The sequence below is a fragment of the Astatotilapia calliptera genome, chromosome 10 (assembly GCF_900246225.1).
Source record: "Astatotilapia calliptera chromosome 10, fAstCal1.2, whole genome shotgun sequence".
In the NCBI taxonomy this organism is placed as follows: domain Eukaryota; kingdom Metazoa; phylum Chordata; class Actinopteri; order Cichliformes; family Cichlidae; genus Astatotilapia; species Astatotilapia calliptera.
In genome coordinates, this window is record NC_039311.1 from 14738176 (window position 1) to 14761132 (window position 22957).

The 22957-nt window shown below is 41.0% G+C and overlaps 3 protein-coding genes across 5 annotated transcripts; 2 read left to right on the forward strand and 1 right to left on the reverse strand.

Annotated features, from left to right (window-relative positions):
* Positions 1-1790: 1790 nt before the first annotated feature.
* On the reverse strand, positions 1791-7721 carry LOC113031169 (mitochondrial import receptor subunit TOM40B-like). 3 transcript variants are annotated; one of them, XM_026183109.1, is made up of 10 exons: positions 7544-7721; positions 6910-7109; positions 6465-6532; positions 6285-6377; positions 6065-6166; positions 5740-5845; positions 2863-2985; positions 2653-2729; positions 2472-2574; positions 1791-2379 (listed from the first exon to the last, which is right to left on the reverse strand). In XM_026183109.1, the coding sequence occupies exons 2-10, from the start codon at positions 7091-7093 to the stop codon at positions 2240-2242; spliced, it is 996 nt and encodes a 331-aa protein (XP_026038894.1). In that variant the 5' UTR covers positions 7094-7109; positions 7544-7721; the 3' UTR covers positions 1791-2239. The 3 variants fall into 3 exon arrangements, with proteins under 3 accessions (XP_026038894.1, XP_026038893.1, XP_026038895.1); XM_026183108.1 differs by lacking the exon at positions 7544-7721 and adding an exon at positions 7342-7535; XM_026183110.1 differs by lacking the exon at positions 7544-7721 and adding an exon at positions 7201-7219.
* A 203-nt stretch (positions 7722-7924) lies between these two features.
* On the forward strand, positions 7925-12001 carry LOC113030445 (ferredoxin-fold anticodon-binding domain-containing protein 1-like). Its single transcript, XM_026181910.1, has 5 exons — positions 7925-8435; positions 8635-8791; positions 10003-10206; positions 10318-10476; positions 10570-12001. The coding sequence occupies exons 1-5, from the start codon at positions 8258-8260 to the stop codon at positions 11789-11791; spliced, it is 1920 nt and encodes a 639-aa protein (XP_026037695.1). The 5' UTR covers positions 7925-8257; the 3' UTR covers positions 11792-12001.
* Positions 12002-13553: 1552 nt separating this feature from the next.
* LOC113030829 (alpha-1,2-mannosyltransferase ALG9-like) lies at positions 13554-22269 on the forward strand. The gene is made up of 15 exons (XM_026182558.1): positions 13554-13736; positions 16202-16337; positions 17000-17134; positions 17507-17577; positions 17818-17906; positions 18202-18337; positions 18630-18717; positions 19466-19571; positions 19822-19944; positions 20209-20363; positions 20499-20628; positions 20709-20856; positions 20967-21096; positions 21185-21315; positions 21501-22269. The coding sequence occupies exons 1-15, from the start codon at positions 13597-13599 to the stop codon at positions 21622-21624; spliced, it is 1842 nt and encodes a 613-aa protein (XP_026038343.1). The 5' UTR covers positions 13554-13596; the 3' UTR covers positions 21625-22269.
* The last annotated feature ends 688 nt before the right edge of the window (positions 22270-22957 follow it).

Sequence of the window (22957 nt, forward strand, 5' to 3'; positions counted from 1 at the left end):
AGACCAAAGTACTCAAGTTTGCTCTACAAGAGCCTGATATCCACTTACGAGGACATTATACTGCTACTGTTTTAAACGAATATGCTCATATGTGGCTCTCATTTTTCTTAGAAACAAAAATCAGATAAAAAGAAAATCTGGTAATTCTTTGTTTTTTGATCAAAGAGAAATTAAAAATGCATGCCGTGGAAGAGTTCAGATTTTAGGAGGTTAAAGACAAAAGTTTACAAGATTTTTAGAGGCAGCATGCAAATACGAAGGAATAAGAGATTAAAAAGGACCTATCATTTTCAGGTCTTATCCTTTACTATGTTACACATTATTCAAAGTTCAAAAACAATCTTTCTTTTTTTTTTTAAATCTCACACACATTAGACCTCAGTGCAATCTCACAACACACCCTCTCCTTTGAACCCACTTTTCTTATGACTAGCTGCCCCTGACAAACAGAAAGTGGGATTTCTGTGCTGTCAGCATGAGCTGTGTGCCTTCCATAAGCATATTAAAAGGTATTCACTCTCATAGCCATCATCCAAAATCAAACACAGAAATTTTTTTTCCCAAAATGTAGCGTCTTATTGCAGTCTGAGGTCTGGGCTTCCATCTATCTTTGTGCAGATTTCGGTATTTAAAACTTTGGCCTTGTTTAAAAGGGACATCCACCACTAAAACAGTATATCAGGGAAAATCATCACAACTTAATGGAAGTTAATGGGAAGGAATATTTGCATGTTGATCCGAGAGTGGAAAATGTTCAGTTTAAGCAAATTCTTAATGAATCTGCAATCTTCAGCTCTAATGATTTAAGTGAAAATTATCTGGCTTTCGTGTTTGTGTCTTGCTGAGCTATGAATAAGCAACAGGACGTAAAAAGGTACCTTGGTGCTGAGTTTAGGTTCAGACTTACTGTAGGTAGGTAACTGTCTGTTGAAATGCATGACATACAGTCAAAAGAAACAATGACAGAAATAACATCTTTAATAAATTAAGTTCAAAAAGATAGCCATCCCTTCCATTTCTCTCCGTGCTGACTTTATATAATGAATAAATCATATATATGCAACATTTCCCAGTTGAAGAGGACCGTAAATGCTCGAACGCAGTACGAGTAGTGCAGGTTGCATACAGTCAGTGTTACCAAATGCCTTCATCTATACAGTATACATACAGCGCAGTCCTCAATCAGCAGACTTGGTGCATAGCCTCTTTCTCAACCCTCAGAACCTTAAATTACTATATACAGTATGAAGCAGCACCTTTCTCTGTGTGGATTGCACACTATATAATAGTGTGCACACACAAAAAAAAGATCTGTACCCAATCAAACAAACATTCACCTACTCATGCATATTTTTTAAGGTTCTTACTGACGTTTTAACGTGAGCCGACCCATTTACTCATACTCAGATTCAGCATTTGCTGCCATTTGGAATGCTCCTCTAAGCATTTGCTTGTGTGCAGATTAGCCCACACAGACTGTCTTTTTATGAGTAAGCGCTGAACTTTTTCAGTTTAATGCTTTCTCTGTTTGTGTCGTGGTTAGAGAGCACCAAATGATTGTACATTCAAGCTAAAATTAAATTTTTTGGCAGGTGAGTTGATGAGCTTTGTTTTTAATTGATACTGGCGCTGATGTAAACCAATCACTGCCTGTTAGATGGGCAAACATCTTTTGTAAGCATCTTGTGTATATAGTCTATTAAAATTATAGCTGATGAACAAAAACATTAAAAAGACTATTAAAAAGACTATTGTTCAAGCAACTTAAAGAAGTCCAGACGCTTTTCTTTGCAAGCTCCTTTGACTACGATGACCTGGATGACTGAGAACCTTCACAGACTATTGTTCTTTAATACAGTGTACTTCCATTAGATTTGTTTAGGACTACCCATAATATAAAATCTTTATTTTAACTTTACAGTACTGTATGCCTTTTATCCTTTTGGTTCAGTGTCCAGGAGTGGATGCACAGTTTGGGTTTAGGGAGACTGAAACATTTGTGTAGTCACATACTGTACTGGAGCACTCGAGGTGCTCATCCACTCCTCTTAGTGCAATCCTCTTGTTGTCACTCAGTCAGACAAACATCGCCTCCACTTAGAGAGGTAGGTGACTTAAAGAAACAGGAAGTGTTTTGGTGAGGCTGAAAAAGTCTCGCAAGGTCACGTTGTTAATGAAGCCTCTGAAACGTGCCTCTGGACGGATATCCAGTGTAATTCCAGCGGGGGTTAGCTGATGATTAACCCACGTTGATGCCTAGACCCACTTGCAGTTTATCACCTTTATGATTTACAAAGGCACCCATAATCAGTGTGGCTGGGAGAGGAGTCAGGCGCTTCTCCAACACACCTCCTATTATGCACCGGCTGTTTATCATACCTGGATACACACACAGAAACAAAAGACTCATGCATTGTGCTTTCATAATAGTTAACATCGCGCATGACTCAAAGTTACATCAGGAAATTTACCTCGAAAGACCATATTAGCCTCTGGGAGCTCCATCTGATACCCAAAGGATGTTGTGGTCTCCTGTGTCCTGGTACTGGCTTCAAACTCCACCCCTACTTGTATCTGCAAAGCACAAACATACATTAATGATATGCCACTAAGGTAAATGGTGTTTACGCTTATGGGTGGCACTGGCTGTACCTGTTTGTTGGCTCTGTGATAGTAGCTTGCATGGGCACCTCCTTTGCCAGCATTCAATGTTGCCACCCAGTTTGGTCCTGCATGAAGAGACAGAACACCCACCCACCACCCCCACTGTGGCTAAATCAAAGCTCAACAAAGGAGAGATGATACCAGCTCTGTTAAAATATGATATGCGAGGCAGATTCATGAGTAAAAACAACATCTCACTTGAGTACTGTCCAGCCAGAGTAAGGATGCCTCCTTCTTCTGCTCGTCCCCGATGGTAGACCAGCTCTCCTCCTAACACCAGCCCAGAAGACACGCTCTGCAGGAAATGCGCCACCAGGATAACTGTCCAGGAAAAACACACAGCAAGATAACAGAAAAATCATCAAGGGGCACATCAGTGAAAAATACCAGAAAAAGTGTTAAATTATTTTCTTCTCATGTTGTGGGATAACAAAGAAAAGCCAACATCCACCCATCCATCTATTTCCTGCCACTCTTTCAGGTCCATGTGCAGCTTTCCTTTCTTTTTTCTTTTTTTTTTTTGTTGCCTGTCCCGTTTGGCTCTTTTGCCATCAGAATTATTGTCTAAAGGCGAAGAAAGATGCCCAACGGATTTACTTTACAAAATGGACCATCCCAGTCTTGCCGTAATGGTCTATTTGATTCACCTTTTATTGTTTATTTTATTTTATTTTCACTTGCTGAATACGGGACAGACTTGATTGGGGGAAAGAAGGAGGGAAAGAAAAACAGCTGAGAAGAGGGACGGGGAAAAAGGGCAAAAAACAAAAACCAACAGAATAAACAGAAAAAAAACCACATATATCGATCACCTGGATCACCTGTTGAGAAAGAAAGAAGAAAACAAGCAGAAGAAAACGAGAGTAATAGAATAAACAACATCACAATGATATATGGGAATATGACAGTAAATACTAAATATTAAACATTATTGTGCAGCACGTACGATTGACAGCGCACAGTGTGCTTAGAGGTAGGAGCCAAAAAAGGTGTAGTTTGTGTGTGTGATCACTTGTGTGTACACCTGTGAGTATGAGCGCGTTTGTTTTTAAAAGGTTCCTTCATGTAATGATCTGCTAGAGGGTGTGGGGGGGCCACTGCCCCGTCCTCCAGGGCATGAAGCAGGTATGGAGGAGATCAAAACTCCAGACATCCAGAGGCCCCCAGAACACAAGAGACCAAGATATGGTCAGCTTGTGCAGCTTTCTACGTAGAGATGCCCAGACCTGCTTCTCCACACCACCTCCCCCACCTCTTATGTGGATACACTAAGTGATCCCAAGCAAGCTGGGACATGTCCCAATAGGACACGTCTGCAACACCTCACCTAGGAGGTGCCCTGGAGGCATCCTTTCAGATGCCTGAACCACCCTAACTGGCTCTTTTTAATGTGGAAGAGTAACTACCCTCCTGAATGACTAAGCTTCTCAGGGTGAATCGAGAAGCTGTTTGGAGGAAGCACTTCCACTGCTCCACTCTTCCTTTAGTCACCTATGACAGCTTCACTTTCACACACTGGTGTAGCGTTCACATCACTGCACCCTCCACGGCAAGTTGTTTATCAATTTGTCACTCCACTCTCCTCTCACTCGTGAAGGGGATGCAGAGATACTTAAAACCCTCCACTTGAGGCAACGACTCATTCCCAACTCAAAGTGGGCACACCTCTGTTTTCTGGCTGAGAACCATGGCCTCAGACATATAGGAGCTAATTCTCATCCAACCGCTTCACACTCAGCTGCAAACTGCCCAAGGGGCAAGCTGGAGGCCACCGCCTGAAATCAATGACATGATCTGCAAAGCAGAGATAAACCTCTGAGACCTGCCAACCCTCAAACTTCCACCCCATGGCTGCTCATAGAAATTCTCGCATATTGCCAATAATCCAGAGTAAGCTCTCACTACAGATGTACAAGAACTGGGGCAGCCTGTGACCAGAGGTGGAGTGTTTTTTGCTTAAGTAATGGAGCAGACTGGTCATGCACACATCTATGTGCATGCACACAGCAAGTAAGGGCACAAATAACTGTGTCCATGGACCAGATTTCCTAACACTGCATTACAACAAAGTCCTCTTTTAGGGTTAAGAAACTACTGTCAGGATTTAATGAGAGTAGCCACAGTGTCGGTTTTGTAGCTGAAAGGTGGGAACACAGCAGGTAACTTGGTCGCTGATCTTTTGGCAAATGTATTATAGAGGTTACAACACATGCTGGGAAAATATTTAAACAAATCAAACAAATGTGATTTACTAAGGTTTGCTCTTATAAAGTTATGCCGACAATGGCCTGTCAGTCTTTTATGGCTACAGGGTAAAAAAAATTGTTATTTGGTGTAGGATTTGTGAAAGTTGTAGTTATGTAGTTTCTTCTTTTCTAAAAACGTCTCTCTAACTATCTATGAGTCCTACAGTATATACTGAAAATGTCCATCCAAATTCAGCTATTGATGTGAAAATCATGTGTAATATTGACTTTAATAAGCTGCTATACTCTGCAGAAAAAGTAAGAAAAAAGAGCACAGCAACAATATCTTTATTAAAAAAGATTGAGATTAGTTTGTTGTTTCTTCTACACATCGTACAGGTCAGCTGTTCCACACAGATCTGATGCTTGTAAGGTGGAATAGTTTGTAATGATGCAGCTTTCCTATGGATAAATCCTGCGTTCCACCTGAGTCTCAGTCCTCAGGACCTCATACAGCTCACAGCAGTTTCCTAACAGACCAGTTCACCCTTGTAGAAGGCATATTCCTTCTTCTTCAACCTCCTTCCAAGCATCTAAACTGCCCTCCCTCAACAGGTGTTCTCATTTTTCAAACATTAATTAGTGCGGGTAATTATAGAAAGGCTCTGACTGATTCTTTGTGTATAAATTAGCTCTCTGGGACCCTGGCAAAGACCTTTGCAGGTAGGGTGAGGGCTATGATCCCCCTGAAGCTGAAACACACCCTCTGCCAGGTCCACATTAGAAAGAGGGGAACTATCACTCCAGTGTAGAGCACTGACTCCAACTTTCCATAGATCAGACCCTGATGGTTAATCCTCTGCTCATTTTTCCACCTGCCATTTCTCACCTGACTCTCTGAGGATGTCTGGGTTGGCCACCGTCACAGCAGCAGTAAAATCGTTCCCTCTGTACTCAGTTTCAAATTGCCACGTTACAAACTGGGACTGCTGGGTCTAAAACACATTGAGCAGTTCAAAAAATGTTACTCTAACGATAAAGTTTATAACAGAAAACAGAACAGGTATCCTTTCATGGAGCATTATACATTACAAACAGAGAAAGTAAAGACAAATATTCTGAAGAAAGATGTCAAAGGTGTCAAGATTTGTAATAGCTGTAGGAGGGAACTGAATGAATGCCATGTTTACAGACGTCAGATGTTATGATCACACCTGAAACACTGTTCTGGCTCGCACGCGCTCAGTGAGATGCAGCAGAGCGTGGGCGTTCAGACTACCTGAGGAGTCCATCTCCCCGATCAACGCTGGAGCATCCTGAGATTTGACAAAGGAACAGAATGCGAGTTGTGAACACAAAAAGGCAGCAGCTCCCTCGCAGTTACCATTAAATTTTTTTATTATGAAGATAGCTTTGTGATGACTCACGCCTGACCTTGTCTTTGCTATAGTCGTCACTTTGCAGGTGCTCCACGTGAAATCGATAATACGACGGACTTACAGCGCTGAGGTGGAGCGTATGGCTGACCTGAAAACATTCCTTGGTTAATAATTATCACCTTTAAATGCTACAAACTGTTTGCATCTAAATTAAAGTGAATGGGAAAAAAATCACCTTGAAGAAGCTGCTCAGGGTTTTATTCAGTATCATCTTAACACCCTCAATCTGTTGAGGAAACACATCTGAAGAGGAAAAAACCAATCATGTCAAGAAACATTTAGATAATAGAATTTGTATTTCTGTAGCTGTTCACGGCTAGTAACAGAATTTAGAAACATAAGGACTGCTTTATTTAGCCTCAAAGGATTATGAGTAGCTAGAACCACACATTATACAAGGAAACATGGAGTTTTATCCATGGTTTTATCTTGTTTTTTTTAAATAACTTTAAAATAACTTGGGTTAACCTTGCTGCTTTAGAAGTGCAATAGAAGTAAAATTGAAATTGACATTTGACCTTACAGGAAAACAGTTGCAACTCTAATGAAAGAAGCGTCTTTTTTGCCTCACTTTAAGCATGGTGAGCACTCCTCACTTCTCCTATGTTAACCAGTGATACCTTTGCAGCTCCTGTGCAACGAGTGAAAGCTGCCTGGGTTGGGAAGGCGGCCATCCCTCCTCTCCCAGCGCGGTGGACTGTCCCAGTGAGCAGGGTGTGCGTCCCAGCGGGAAGGAGGTGGGTCTGTGGAGAAAGGCCAGTTCTGATGGCCCGGACTGGAAGACAAAGCCAGAACGCTGCCCATGTGGGTGCAACACTCCCTACAAGACACAAAGACAAGATTTATTTCTCATACCTGCTAAAAAAGAAAAACTCTGTTGTGCAAGGATACAACAGGGGAAGAGGACTAACCTCTTCTTAAGTGCATTGATGGGGAAAAAAAATGATGTTTATTATTTTTATTTAGTCAGCTTTGGGGTTTTTTGTTTTTTTTTTTAGAAAACCTCAATATCAGAATTACAAATTGCATCAACATTAACAGCACAAACCTACATTTTAAATGTATGAGAGCTTTGTATTGTTATGTCTCATCATACTGGTTTCCAAGGATTTTAAAACCAGGTCTGCATGGCTCTGCACGTCATGCATGCTGTTCTGAGGTTTATATGAGCAGGTGCCGCAGATCCGTCGGCTAGTATGACCTTAGCATCGGTAAAAACAGACATGTATGTGTGCTAACTGTTCTACTACCTACTTCCGATTTGATCGAAAGACCTTAAAATCCCGAGCGGAAATGAGAACCGCACATCAGGAAAACTGTCAGGCGGATTTTCCCTTAATTTCTTTACAAATACCAACTTGAGATGCAAAGCCAACTGATGCTGAGCTTCACTGATGCTGCAAATAGCTGCCTCGTGTGCCACCCCACAAATGCGTCCCTCTGAAACCACGGCGGGAACCCTGCACATTTGAAAACTGCACACTTTTACACCTTACTGTATAAAACTGGCACTTCTGTGGCCGCGTTATTAAAATTGCAGCTATTGACTATTGGCTCCCGTTCAGCCAATTATTATTATTGTATTGATTTGATGTTTTGAGGCCCCGGGAGGGGAGCCTTTTGTTTCTAGTCGGACTATTTTATCTGCGACGCCGCTTCTAACGCAAGCTGCTACAGGTGAGCTCGGCTTTCACGTACTGCGGAGCTCGAGTTGGAGAAGGTCATCAGCTTTTATTCTCCAACAGCAGCGGTACTAACAGCGTCTCGCTCGCGCCTGTCTCAGGCAACAAAAACAAACAAAAAGCTTAAACATGGTTCCAAAACCACAATATTGACCCGTGAAGAAGACTGAAGGTGGCCGCTGTCACCCGCACACGCGGCTCATCCCTTTCAGGGACAGATTTTGGGGACAAGTTTTCACAGAGCTGAGTTTTTGGGAAGCAGCTTTGTTTGCGCTTTACCCTGGATATGTCTCCTTCGCGGGCAGTATTAATGGTGGGAGAAGGGAACTTCTCCTTTTCGGCCTCTGCCTGTCAGTTGTACTCCGAATCAGAGACCACCGTAACGGCCACTTGCCTGCAGCATCAGGAGGAGGCACTGCGGCACGAAGGCGCAGCTGATAACATCCAGACCATCAAGGACTCTGGTACGGCTTTTTACCAGCTGTAATAACTGCTGCTATTTTGAGTTTTATGGAGTTGTGCCCCCCCTTCTTTCTTTCTTTCTTTCTTTCTTTCTTTCTTTCTTTCTTTCTTTCTTTCTTTCTTTCTTTCTTTCTTTCTTTCTTTCTTTCTTTCTTTCTTTCTTTCTTTGCATGCTATCTTTAACACTGTTTGTTCTTTCAGGAGGGACTGTGCTGTTTGAGGTGGATTGCACAAAGCTGGGGGAATGCGCCTCTCTGCAGGGCCATCTGTTTGACCGTGTGGTGTTCAACTTCCCTCACTGTGGGCGAAAGAGTGGGGTTAAAAAGAACAGAGAACTTCTCAGAAACTTCTTCCTCAGGTAGGACTGCATCATGCCATGATCACAACATCATCACATGCATCACTTGCATTCATTTCTATCTATGCAAGAAGCCTAAAAGAGGCTTTTGATGCCTCAAGCTCATCATTATTGGGGCTTAAAAGTTTGTATGTGTTTTTCAGTTTGTTTTTATAACAGTTTATATCCCTTTTTATGTGACATGAACTGGAATAATTGCAATTTATTGCCTCAATATAATTGATATCATCACTTAATCTTGCTTCTTGTGTCTACTTAAGGTGTTTTAGGCAACTAATGACCAGGTTATGAAAGCTTCTACAGGATGCTCAGACCCTTCTAGCTGTTATTTGATCGAATAGTTACTGATTTAAATAAATATGTAAACAGTTTTAATGGCACAATGAACGGAGAGAACCACCTGAAATAATAAAGCTTGTTTCTCTGTGGTAAGGCCTTGTTACCATGGGGAAAGGGCAGATTTGTTGTGAAAATAGCCTTTTACCCCCACTGTCACTATCAAAAGGTCAGTTTTTCGTTCTGGTTTTCTGATTTCTGTGGCAGTCTCAGCAGGAGGTGCACCCGCCTGTCAGGAGACTGGGAGTCTCGCACTTCATTATTTTTTTTTCTGGCTTGGCACTGTGATCTCAAAATGATATCATCATTTAACCTTGTTTATTGTGCCTACTGCAACATGTTTTTAAATTAAAAATTGGAACTGTTTATATCGGATAGTGAATGGTCGTGCTTGAAATTCTTTTTATTTATTTAGTATAATTCTGCAGAAAACACAAAATAATAAAGCCTGTGGTGACAGGTTAATTTATTTTGCTACCTTGGAAAAAAAGGCAGATTTATTGAGAAAACTGCTTTTCCCTCAATGCCAGTATCAAAATCTGATTATCTGCTATCTGGTTTTTTTATCTGGTTCTCACTGAGTCTCACTAGCAGCCCTGAAGCATGCCCGCCTGTGAGTTCGCTTGGTGTCTAGCACTTTATTAAAGTTTTTCCTTGCTTAATTGTTTCTTTTGATCTCTAATAAATAAAGAGGAAATAAACTTTTTTTTCTTGCGATCACTAAATAACAAACCTGCTATAGTGAGAAATTGAGCTGTGTTATTGCAGGGTAACTGAATAATAATATTTGCTTCTTTGGTTATTAGAAAATAATCCTTTATGTATGTGTCATACATGTATTGACATTTTAAAATGTGAATTTGTTGTTCTTCCAGTTGTGTTCAAGTGTTGGCTGAAAGTGGGGAGGTTCACGTCTCCTTGTGCAACGGACAAGGAGGAACACCAGCGGACCAGCCGAAGCGAGAGTGGCACAACAGCTGGCAGGCGGTTGCCATGGCAGCGGAGGCAGATCTAATTCTGAGTGCCATCCACCCTTTTGAAAGTGATAAGCACCAGAGCTACAAGTGCACTGGATACAGGTAAGGAGTAAAGGTGAGTCTATGTATAGAAGCAACCCAGCTGTATCTCTTTGTTTGTTTTCCTTGTATGTTTGCATGCCTGGCACTAATGATGATATCGCTGCTGAACAGGAGCCAGGATAAAGGCTTCCATGTGGAGAAAGCTTTGGTCCACATGTTTACTCGCAGCATCCCCTACACTCCTGCTCATTTGCTGAAGGTGGAGGAGGTCGTTGAAGGAGAGAAAGTGCAGTACGAAATACCAGCAGAGCTCAGTGATTACATATTCAGGTACAGTAACACAGTGGCTACCCGGGTGTTTGCACCACCAACACACACACATAAATCACATAAATATAATTACAACCTCTTTTCTTTCATCAGGAGATTTCTCTACTCAGATTCTGTCCACCCTGTCAAGTTGGTGCAAGATTTTCTTCTCGAAGGTCTGGCGAAGAAATGGCCGGTCTCCATGATGACAGAGACCATCCCCTTCCTCCTCACAGCAAAACAGCTGCAGACACACTGCTGTGGCATCGATGGCGCACAATGCTACTGGATCCACCTGCTTCAGAAAGACCTCACCTCTGACACTGATACCTCTGCAGACAAAGAAAATGATCCGAGACCCACAGAAACTCTGCTGCCCACATGTCTTGCCTCAAATAAAGGAGGTAGGGTGAGAATCAAAGGAGTTGAGAGCTTCAGGTCAGCATGCTCTCTTGACATTGATCCTGAAGGGGAAAGTGGTATGCACATGCTACGTCCATCATTGCTCCCTCAGATGGAAGAGCTTCTAGCTAAAAAAGAGGCGATAATTAACGCCGATGGTCATGGTGACTGTGAGGGGAGTGATGACAGTGAAGGAAATGAGAAGGATGAGTCCTGTGGGAGCTGTAATGGTGTTACCAGCTTGTTATATGGAATTAGTGGTGTGGTTTTCAGAAATGTACCCATCGGCCTCTGGGCTATGCCTGCCTTTCACGAGCTCCTCATCCAAGGTGTTTTTCCTTCAGAAAGTGAGCCGGGTAAATTGCTCGGAGAAAAGCTGGAAACGCTACTTGCTCCTTTTGGCGTCTCCATAGTAACAGAGCAGGGAGGTCTGCGTCTGAAAGCGCAGCCAGTGGGTTTGGTTGGTAAGGTGTTTGCAAGCGATGTAAGTGACAACAACAATCATGTCCGCATCACTGCGTCTCTAAATTTGGACCTACTCGCCGTGCTCCTGTTCTCGCTCCCTGACTGGAGGCTGCTTTGGTCACATGACCCACGTTTCTTAAAACAATTTTCATCCCACCCATCGCCGGGGACTCCGTTTCATCCTTTTTGCCTGTATCCCGAACCTTTCACCTTTGACATCAGCTTCTGGACTGGGCCTACGTGGGAGGAGAAGAATTTCCACGCGGTGGTCCGAGAGGCTAGTTGTGGGACCGTGGAGCAAGTTAAACTCATTGACAGGTTCTCACATCCTGATCTGAGCCAGACCAGTTACTGCTACAGACTCATCTACCACTCACACACACATGCTCTGTCACACACACGAGCACTCCAGTTTCACAAACACTTGGAGACTCTACTTTCCTCTCGATTACAAGTCACCATCAGGTAGCCATCACTTGAAACTCAGAGAAGAACGGCGATTTACACTCTTACCTTTAAGAGGCATATCTGCATAGAAAATGATAAATGTGGAATCTGCAGCTAAACAGTGTTTACAGTTGTTGAGGTGTTGTTTGCTCTATTGTGTCTACATTGTGATTGTAATTCTGTGTATATGTTTGTGCTTCAAGGAAACAATAAATCTGTTATTTAATGTAAATTTTTGGCCTCTGGAGTTACTGTAAAAGAGTAAAAGACACATATGGTGCACCACATGGCAACATCGTGACACTGACATAAAGTAAACAATTCTCAATAAGAACAGACTGAGATTAGTTAGTGGTCACATTACACACACGTTGTAAAGATGTAAAAAAAATAGAATAAATTCCTTTATCTAACTGTGTCACAAAAGAATAAACACTTACCACAGTACTCTGCAAAAGTCTTCAGCCACCCATAATTTCTTTATATTTTGTGTCCAGGGAGTCAGACTTTCTTGCAGTTTTAAAATAGTCTTGTTTTCTTTCTGACTTCATTCAAACATAAAAAAAGAAACCTAATAAGTGTTGTATCTACACATAATAGACAAAAAACTGTTTTAAATTGTACCTTTAGGCACTTTGTTACTAGCAGCCTTTTATGAAAGCACATAATTTGTTGCCATTCCTTTAGTTGAAACATGATGTTGATGTTATGGAGTGATGAATCCAAATTAAAAAAATGTTTTAACTCAAATTTTAATCATATGTACGGAGGATGTCCGGAGAGATGTACGAGAGCCTCTCTCATTGTTAGGGCTGCGTTTCACCTAGTGGTGTTGTTAAAACTGGAGAAATAATAAACACAGAAAAAGTACCATCAGATTCTGACCCACCATGCAATGCTTTCTGGAAAGTTTCTGATTGCCAACAGCTTTATTTTTAGCATGTCAATGATAACAAAAACACTGCTAATGCAGTGAAACCATGGCTCGATAGAAAGACTCACAATGTAACACTATCATTCACTGATTGGTCTCCCCAATGCCTCAAACTTTTTGAAGCTTTGAAGACATGACATGACAAGAAAGTTTACCTAAAAGCGTTCAGGCTATGTTAAAAAATAAAGGTGGTCACACATGTGGGGCAGCAAATGCAAAGGTTATATACATTTCACTAGAGCAGGTTCTATGAGTCACGGTACTTTCAGCAAGGAAAATGTGATGAAAATTATTACTTGTGAGATTTTTTAAGATGTTTTAAAAATAATGTAACTTTACTTTGCAGCAACACAGATCAAATCCAAGGGAAGAGTTGCGGAGAAAAGATTAAATAGAGACAATATCATAAGAGCTGAAAATTAACAAAGGTTTTTAACAGTTGAAACAAAGCCCAGTTTGGTGATTTTTGCCAAAAATTCAGAGGTCAAAATGTAATTTTTGTAATTCCTGCTGGTTTCATTGAAAGTTTAGTCTGTGAACTGACCTAAAACTGGAACTAAAAATTTATCTTAGGTCTAATTTTCAGTAAGCACTGATGCATGTTTTATTGCCTTTACAGAGTGCTGAGTTCGCGTTTATTTGAACTTCTTTGATTGACCTTACCCCCACACACATTTTCTTATTTTATTTAAACGTTTTTATTTATTTATTTTTAATAACAAATACGTTTAAATAAATAAAAGTAATCTAAAGCGAACTGAAACTTTACTGAATCGCAGTAAAGAGTACTTGTAACTTAAGCGCTTAATTGAACTGTATGATTAGAGCTGTCAATATCCGGACACAGCCGAAAATGAACGAATCGCGACTCGGGAGCAGGACCGTCGGTAAACATGGCGGCCAAGGCGCTTCGGCAGCGAACCAGGCGAGGCAGCAGACAAGATGCAAACAACGTGAACGTCCCCGCCGAAACTCGGGCACCCAAAGAGGAGAAAGTCACCGATGACAGCAAAATCACAGAGACTCGGCAAGAGTGAGTATGAATCCAGAGGAGACACAAGCTGCATGAGGAGGTGTGACTGACAGCCTGAGCAGGGGAAGCTAGCTAAGCTAGCTACTTTGATACCTTAGTAAGTTTTGACTGTAACGACACGATAACAACGCCTGGCAATGACCATTGAACAAACCACACCAGTGTGTATTTACATTAATATGAACCACAGTGGCTGTTTAGCTGTGTGTCCACCGTACTAACTAAGTTGCGTTGTTTATGTTTTAGCGGAGCAGTAAATCGCAGTGGTCAGCTCCATTCATTCTGTTAGTGTCAGATATGTGGTAACTGGCTGTGGTGCCAGTTGTGGCGTGGGTAAACTCGTGCTCTGGACCGACACAAACACTTGTTTGAGACGATTGGGTGGTGTTGTTGTTGTTGGGGAAAGTGACAATTTGTAAGGTGACGTGTCATAAAATACGTAACGTGAGGGTCAGGGCTGAGCTGCAGCTGAGCCGACTATAATCTGACTAATCTGATGATGGGCGCGAACAAAGGAAACACTGCAACACATAAGCAACACTGTGAACGCAAATCACACGTTTGTATTAGTGTGACAGTTCTCTTTACACGAGAAGTTATTATAACTGTTAGACAATAAAGATATAAGTATTTCCTAACCGATAGAAAGTGCACATTATTTATATATTTTACAAGATGACGGTGTGATCGGCTGTGATGTGTGGTTCGGAGTCAGATCTGGAGGTGGCAGAGTTGAAATGATAACATTTTAACTGGGAGTGATCATAATTGACAGAAATGAGAATATCTGCTCAGACCAGAATCATATGTATACGCTGCTCAGAAAAAATTAACTAACACTTAGAAAAAAACATCAAATCGCAATGGGAAAAAATCTAGCTGGGTATCTATGCTCAGATGGACTGGATAATGCGTTAGGAATGAAATGATACCACATTGTTTGATGGAAGACACCCAGAAGTGATAAATTGATGAGACAGGATAGTTGCTGCTGCTGAAATTCCATTGCAGCAACTCAAAATGCCACTTAGGAGTTTGTATGGTCCTATGTGGTGCTAATAAGATGTGGGATGGTGTCCTGGGGGATGTCCTTGCAGAGCTGGACCAGGGCATCACTGAGCTGTCTAAGGTGCAACCTGGTGGAGTCGGATGACCAAAACATAATGTCCCGTTTTGGTCAGGCTAAAACAAAGCCAGTCATTGATATCAATTCCTTCATCCTTCAGAGGACGTTGGGTTCTCAGGCCACCCTCGTGAAGTCTGTTTTAGATTTTTTGGTCAGATATATTCACACCTGTGGCATGCTGGAGGTTATTTTGTAGTTCTGGTAGTGCTCATCCTGTTGCTCTTTGCACAAAGGAGCAGATACCGGTAATACTCATGGGTTAAGGACCTTGTGCAGCCCTGTTCAGTTATCCTAGAGTAGCTGCCTGTCTCCTGGAATCTTTCCCATGCTCTTGAAACTGTCCTGGGAAACACAAAAAGCCTTCTGGCAATGCCACATATTGATGTGCATCCTGGAGCAGTTGGACTACCTGTGCAACCTCTGTAGGGCCCAGGTATTGCCTCATGATACCAGTAGTGACACTGACCCTGGCCAAATGCAAAACTAGTGAAAAAACAGTCAGAAAACATGACTAAGGAAAATGTCAGCAGCCTCCACCATGTAAAACATTCCTGTTATAGGCAAGTCTCATTGTTGTCCCTCAGTGGACCCGTTATTAATGTCATTAACAGAAAAGCAGCCCTCTCTGTTATTTAACTCACCAATATTTGATTAGCCATTGTAAAAAAAAAATAAAATACAGAGAAATATGGAACTATATAAATTTTTGTGTGAAAAAAGTTTGTTGATGCTGATATTTCTTATACTAAAATAAATATCACACTGGCTCTCTTTTTGTTGTTAATAACTCACAAAAAAACCATTGGTTTAAATAATTTATCAGATACTTTTAAAATACAAAATCCAGAGGCAGGATAAGAAACCTAAAAGGTGAAAAGAAATTGGAGAAAAATATAGAAACAATAAAAACATTTGAAATTGTTATTCACAATAGTACTAATAATGTTGGTTTGGAAAAGAGAGAAACTGTTTAAAGAGTATTTCCTAAAGTAAATCTGAAACTGGAATAAATTTGGAGAAAATATTTAAGTGTTTTGTAAAAGTGAACAGAAATGTGAGCTGGAAATACACCACAATTTGATACCACACATGCACATTTTGGGATTATCTGTGTTATCTTAATTGGTATTTTATTAAAAGCAGGCACACGAGTGTAGTAAAGCAGTTAAACTGGTATGTGATAAAACACCCACTCAGTGCTCACATAAATGTTTATATTATTTAAGATATAGACAATTTATTTTTTATTTGTGTAAAGGGAACGTTCTGATTTATATTAGCATAAATATATACATATGCATTGAATGAATGTTCATATTAATCTTTTTTTTTGTAATAGGTCAATAAGTCGTGGGGGGCAGGTATGGGCTCCAGAAGGTTCGACTGCATTTAAATGCCTGCTCTCTGCACGCTTCTGTGCAGCTTTGCTCAGCAACATCTCCGACTGCGATGAGACGTTTAACTACTGGGAGCCTGTGAGTACTGATCTCTGCTGTGGGGCATTTGAAAGTGCCATAGTGTAGGGCTGTTTGATATAACGATATATATCGGATGACGATATAAAAACATCTATCGTTTCCTATTACGCTATCGTTTGTTTTGTGGTGTCGTAAAATAAACTGTTTACAGCAATGTTTTTTCATTGTTTTGATGGTCACTGTAGTGGCTATATTAATTTCTTAAAGTTCTCTCTTTCTCTTACCACACTATGGACGAACAAGCGTCTGTTTTTACCTGTTGTCTTTAGCAACAATGATGGTAAAACCACCGCGTGGCTTGTTTGTTTTCCTCGTAAACCTTTCACAATAAAGCTCAAGATCCTGTTGAGACTTTTCAAAATAAACTGAATCACGTGAAAGAGTATGCAGAGAGTTTACGGATGAGAAGCAAACACTTCACGCAAGTTGAGTTGCCAGAGATTTACAGAATTTACAGAAAATGTTACATTTTTGTGATTTATATCGTTGTCAGAGCGATAAATGTGTTATATCGGGATATGAGATTTTGGTCATATCGCACAGCCCTACCATAGTGTGTTGTGTGACAGTTTTTCTAATGCCTGCTTCAGAATCATTTTGTAGCATCTCTCTCTTGTTCCAATGGATTATGTTTGTCTTTTATTCCTGTGTTCTGACAGATGCACTACTTGCTCTACGGCACAGGAATGCAAACATGGGAATACTCTCCACTGTATGCCATCCGGTCCTATGCTTACTTATGGTTACATGCACTTCCTGCTTGCTTGCACGCCCATGTTCTACAGACAAACAAGGTAAGTATCGCAAGCTCGGATTTTGCCATGTGTTGACGTTCCTGTATTTTATAATAGGGATGCACCGATTCTGAAATTCTATGCTGATCCTAACACCACAGTGAATGCATTCTGTGTAAAATCTAACAAGCTCATCATCAGTATACTTTTTCTTTTTAAAATTGAAAACTATATTTACCTGCAGGACATGCTACTTCTATTAGAAGAAGCTTTAAACTAAAATCTGGATAGACTAAAAAGTTCAATATTCCTCCACGGGGCATCTAAAGTTTAAAATACATGAATTCACACATGCGTGCACACACAGGTGCGTGTAACGTTATAGTGGGACATGTGCAGTAGTTTCAGGCTTGTGTTATGACTGTGTTGCAGGTGTTGGTGTTCTACTTTGTGCGATGTGTCTTAGCATTCTCCTGCTGTGTCTGTGAGCTCTATTTCTACAAGTGAGTTTACCCTCCTCTTAAATGCAAGGCATGTTAGCACTTTGGTGTTCACATTTTGGGATAATTTTGTAGATGTCTAGAATCATCTGTTACAAAGCAATTTTCCTGCAGCGTTTTTTTCTGATTAAGATATGTTACTAAAGTTAAGCATTTTTATTTGTGTGTGTGTGTGTGTGTGTGTGTGTGTGTGTGTGTGTGTGTGTGTGTGTGTGTGTGTGTGTGTGTGTGTGTGTGCCACAGAGCAGTTTGTAAGAAGTTTGGTTTGCACGTGGGTCGTTTGATGTTGGCATTCCTCGTCCTGAGCACAGGATTGTTCTGCTCCTCTGCAGGTTGGTCGTGTTTAGCTACATTTCTGGGGACTATCAGTTGCCTCCATCCTTACATCTGTTGGTTTTTACATCGAGCAACTCATTACAAAGCCTTGCTTTTCTGGCCTTTTGGCAGATCACTGATCAAGAAGAGCAGAACTGCCAAACGAACAGTTTGCAGTGTTTGCCTCTAAGGAACATTTCATATTTATGATTTATTTCTCCTGTGCTCCCATTAACGCTGTAGGGATTGTAGGGACATTTTTGTGTTTGTGCTTAGTCTTTTTCTGATTAAAGTTTATTTCTTTCTCTACAGCTTTCCTACCTTCGTCTTTCTGTATGTACACAACACTGGTTGCCATGACGGGTTGGTTCCAAGACTCAACACCGTTAGCCATCATCGGCGTGGCTGCCGGCGCCATTGTTGGATGGCCATTCTCTGCATTGATCGGGTATGACTGTAAATACTGGCATTGCAGGCTTTTAACTATGTGTTAATTGTAATACAGCTTTTTTTGAAAAAACTTTACACCTTAAAATTTTTTTTTACTTTATTCTGGATATAAATGTTTACGGGCTTGCTTGAATTTTCAGTGGAGTTTAATTCTTTTTAGTTAGTGCAATACAGCCAACCATTGACAACAAAAAATGTATCACTTGTATCACGTTACAATAACATATGAACTGGGATGAATGTGAGCCGGATCAGCTACTGTGTCATTGAAGTTTCTTCTCTCTTGTTAGACTTCCAATTGCTTTCGACTTGCTTGTGTTGAAGAGGCAGTGGAAGAGTTTCATCACCTGGTCATTTATTGCTTTGCTTCTGCTGCTGGTAAGAATATAGAACTACTAGAATAATGGGTTTCTTTTCTGTCACAGGTAGAGCATTCCCCACAAAATCTCTGTGGACGTACCACAGGGGCAGGAATATAATAATGCATTTTGCTGTCATGTGTCACATTGTCACAACATATGTAAACTATACTAAAAAATATTGGGCCACATACACCTACAGGTGCTGCTCGGCCATAGAAACCCATGTCATGACACTCTCAGTGGATAGTTTTTATGCTGATGGTTATTCCAGTGGAGGTTATTGAGTCAGGATGACACACTGTGCACACTGTGCACCTCAGCGCTCACTAACCTAACTCTGTAACTTTATGTCCTCTATCACTTTGTGGCTAAGTTACTGTGGTTCCTAAATCCTTCCACTTTGCAGGAACACCTCTTACAGCTGATTGTGGAATATCTAGTAGGGAAGGAATTTGACGAATTCATCTGTTGAAATGATGGCATCCTATTATAGCACTACGCTCAAAATCAGAGAGCTCTTCAGAATGAACCACTGTTTGACAGATATTTTTTAAAGCAGACTGCATAGTTAGGTTGGTGATTTTCTTTTAGTTTGTGGCAATGGGACGAAAAACACCTGAATTCAAAGATTTAAGAGGTGTGGCTTAACCCTTTTGTCCATCTGTATCTGTAGTTCTTTGTGAATTATAGCATATTTTTATGCAGGAGCTTAATGTTTATGTGACCTGCATCAGTTCACTTTCCTTCTCATCTTGTGTTCTCAGGTACCTCTGGTGGCGGTGGACTCTTTCTTTTATGGCAAACTGGTCATAGCGCCACTCAATATTCTCCTGTACAATGTCTTTACACCACATGGGCCTGATCTATATGGTAAATGACCTGTTTTGTCACATTTAATACCTCAATACATCCACATGTGATATTTATATAAAGTATGAGATATTTAGGATATACAATGTTGGATATGCCTTTTATGAATTGCCTAATTTACTACAGTAACTGTTGGACTGATAATACGTCAATGACAATATCAAGCAAATATTAAGATTTAACAGTTTGTCGCTGCAGTTTTTGTTGGGCACAGGGTAACTTCACTTGCTTTCTGTTGTTTAATTTCCAGGTACGGAGCCGTGGCATTTTTACTTTGTAAACGGCGTCCTGAACTTCAACCTGGTGTTTGCTCTGGCACTGTTTTCCCTGCCACTCACTGCTCTCATGGAGACACTGTTACACAGGTTCAATGGTGTGTTTTCCTGCGTATGCACAAAATATGTTGATTTTGGCTTGTTACATTTACATTACACTTGTAATGATTCACTCACCTATATACATTTGTTCGTGATTTAGTCCAGGTAGTTACCCTCATCTACTGTCTCACATTAACTCCGGTTAGCACTCTTCTAAGTCACTGTGCTCCACAGTGCAGTATATTCAGTATCTTCCAGCACATTTACAGGGTTTACCTTTTGTGATTTCACATCGTTGTACACACATGTGTTTTCTTCAGTGCAGAACCTGGGCCGCCCGTACTGGCTGACTCTGTCTCCCATGTATCTGTGGATGTTGGTTTTCTTCACTAGACCTCATAAAGAAGAGCGTTTTCTCTTTCCTATTTACCCTCTCATCTGCCTCAGCGGGGCAGTTGCCCTCTCCTCATTACAGGTGTAGTTTACCATTGTCTAATTTTGGCTTTCAAAGCAAAACAGCCTGCTGCGTTAGTTGATTTCAGCATTTTTAGGCCCATTTGGTCACAAATGTGCACGTAAATGAAATGGATTTTATTCATTTTATTTACAGAAATGCTACCACTTCCTGTTCCAGCGATACCGACTGGAACACTACACCGTCTCCTCGAACTGGTTGGCTTTAAGCGCAGTGGTGGTCTTCGCTGTGTTGTCACTGTCTCGTTCTGTCGCCCTCTTCAGAGGTTTGTGTGTGTGTCCCATTTTCCCTAAGCACCAGCATCAGCATTGAGCGAAGGCTTATGATATTTTGGTCTGTTTACAGGCTACCATGCCCCTCTGGACCTGTACCCAGAATTTCACCGCATTGCCAAGGATCCGACTCTTCACTCGGTCCCCGAAAGCAGGCCTGTCAGCGTATGTGTTGGCAAAGAGTGGTATCGCTTCCCGAGCAGTTTTCTTCTCCCACACAAGTCAGTGTCCAGAAAATCTGCACAGGTTTTCAGTGTCTGATAAAGTCTGTAAGGGTGATTTCTCATTTTTATGTTTTCACTAAGCTAAAAGTCTCTCTTTTAATCTCCAGCTGGCAACTGCACTTCATTCAGTCTGAGTTTAAGGGGCAGCTGCCTCAGCCGTATGCCTCTGGTCCTCTGGCCACACAGATCATCCCAGCTAATATGAACGATCAGAACCTGGAGGAGCCAAGCAGATATGTAAGTTCCTTAGACGCAGACATGTTTGCTAACTAATACTGTAGTTAAGAGCAAATAAATTAAAAATGTATTTGTCTTCTCTGTGCAGGTTGATTTAAAACAGTGCCACTACTTAGTGGACCTAGACACAGATGAAGAGACGCCGCTTGAGCCACGTTACTCAGCCAGCAAAGAGGAGTGGACTATCATCGCTTATAAGCCTTTTCTTCAAACATCAAGGTAGTTTTACAAGTAAATATTTTACAAATAAGTGTAAAAAACAGTAAAATTAAAATCTGTAAATGAAGGAAAAAGCATAACGTATTGCAGTTGAAAAGAAAAGGAAACATCCTGAGAAAATGTAAACATTAAGGAGATCTACAATGTGAAACAGATTGTTTACATGTAAGGCATTTTTCTCTCAGGTCATCTCCTCTCTTCAGAGCGTTCTACATCCCATTCATATCTGACCACCACATCACCTTTAGGCGCTACGCCATCTTAAAACCGCGGCGGCAAAAGCAGCCTCGTAAGCGGAGCCACGGCTGACCTTTTACACCCGAACCTGTGCAGTTGTACAAAATCCCAACAAAAGACGTCAATCACCTCTTCTCAAAACAGCTGGTATTTGTGTGTCAGTGTGCATGTTGTCTCAAGAAACCTTTGAAGCTATCAGACCCTTTAAAGACATCAATCCCCCTGTTTACTTGTCATCAACACTACACAGACTCTCTGAATATCACCATCCTGGACCACTTTTTGGTGACCAAACAGTGTTTGCGTGTGGATGAAAGGCAGAAACGTATTAGAAAAAGTTGAGAAAAATATGTGGAAAAGACATCAGTCTGCTTTTGAGCTTGTGTGTGAGACAGTGCATGTCAGAGTGAAAGAAAATGCTTGGCAGGGTATCAGCTGGACGTTTTATCTTATTTTGTATGCCTGTGTTGAGCCGGATGTCTTTAAGGGGATGCACACCACAAAATATTTGCATTAATTCAGCCCGTATTCGAAACTTGAAAATGTGGCCTGACTGGAGGAATTTCTCTGACCAGTGAAACGCAGAAATCCTCTCACGTCTGGGCTTGAACAGTGTCCTGTTGTGTGCTCTGTCAGGTATGAGTGTGGAAGATAAATAAAACCAAGGATGCTTAAGTAATTTAACTTAATAAAATCATGATTGACTGTGAATATAAATCCGATGTTGTTTTTATTGGGGCAGTAAAGTCACTCTTTGACAGGTTGGCTTTTCATCTCATTTTATTGGAATATTCCTTATGTAGCAAACATACAAACCACTTTCACTTACAGGAGAGATATCAAGACATAATACATTCTGAATTAATAGTAATAATGATGATGCTTTGGTTTATATTACACTGTAATAGCATGCCGTAATGTTTGGTTAGGCTGCAGGCACTCAAGCTAAATTGTAGCAGCTACCGTTGCACTTGTTGTTTTTTTTAAGAATGGCTTTGATAAATACTTTAATAAGTGTGTAAAATTAAGGTCTCGTCACAATTTAAGGCAATATAAAACCACACAGGAGATAAATACAACCACCTTCCACGAGCAGTACTGGTTTATTGTGTTTAATCTGTTTGAGGTAGCCCGCATCTCTCAGGTATACTTGGGTGTACAAAACAGTTTTCAAGCACAGCAAACATAACAGTTCAAGACCTCAGTTATCTTACCTGACACGACCATGCAAAACAGGCTGCTACACACACATGAAAACACACATGCTTTTATAGACAGAGATGCTCATAATCCTCAGAGTCAACTGTAAACGTCTACATTTTGGTAATGATGCCATGTACACAAGAAAATGTGAGCTTAGCTTACAGTAGGTGCTTCTTTACTGGGTCATTTCTGTAATGTAACT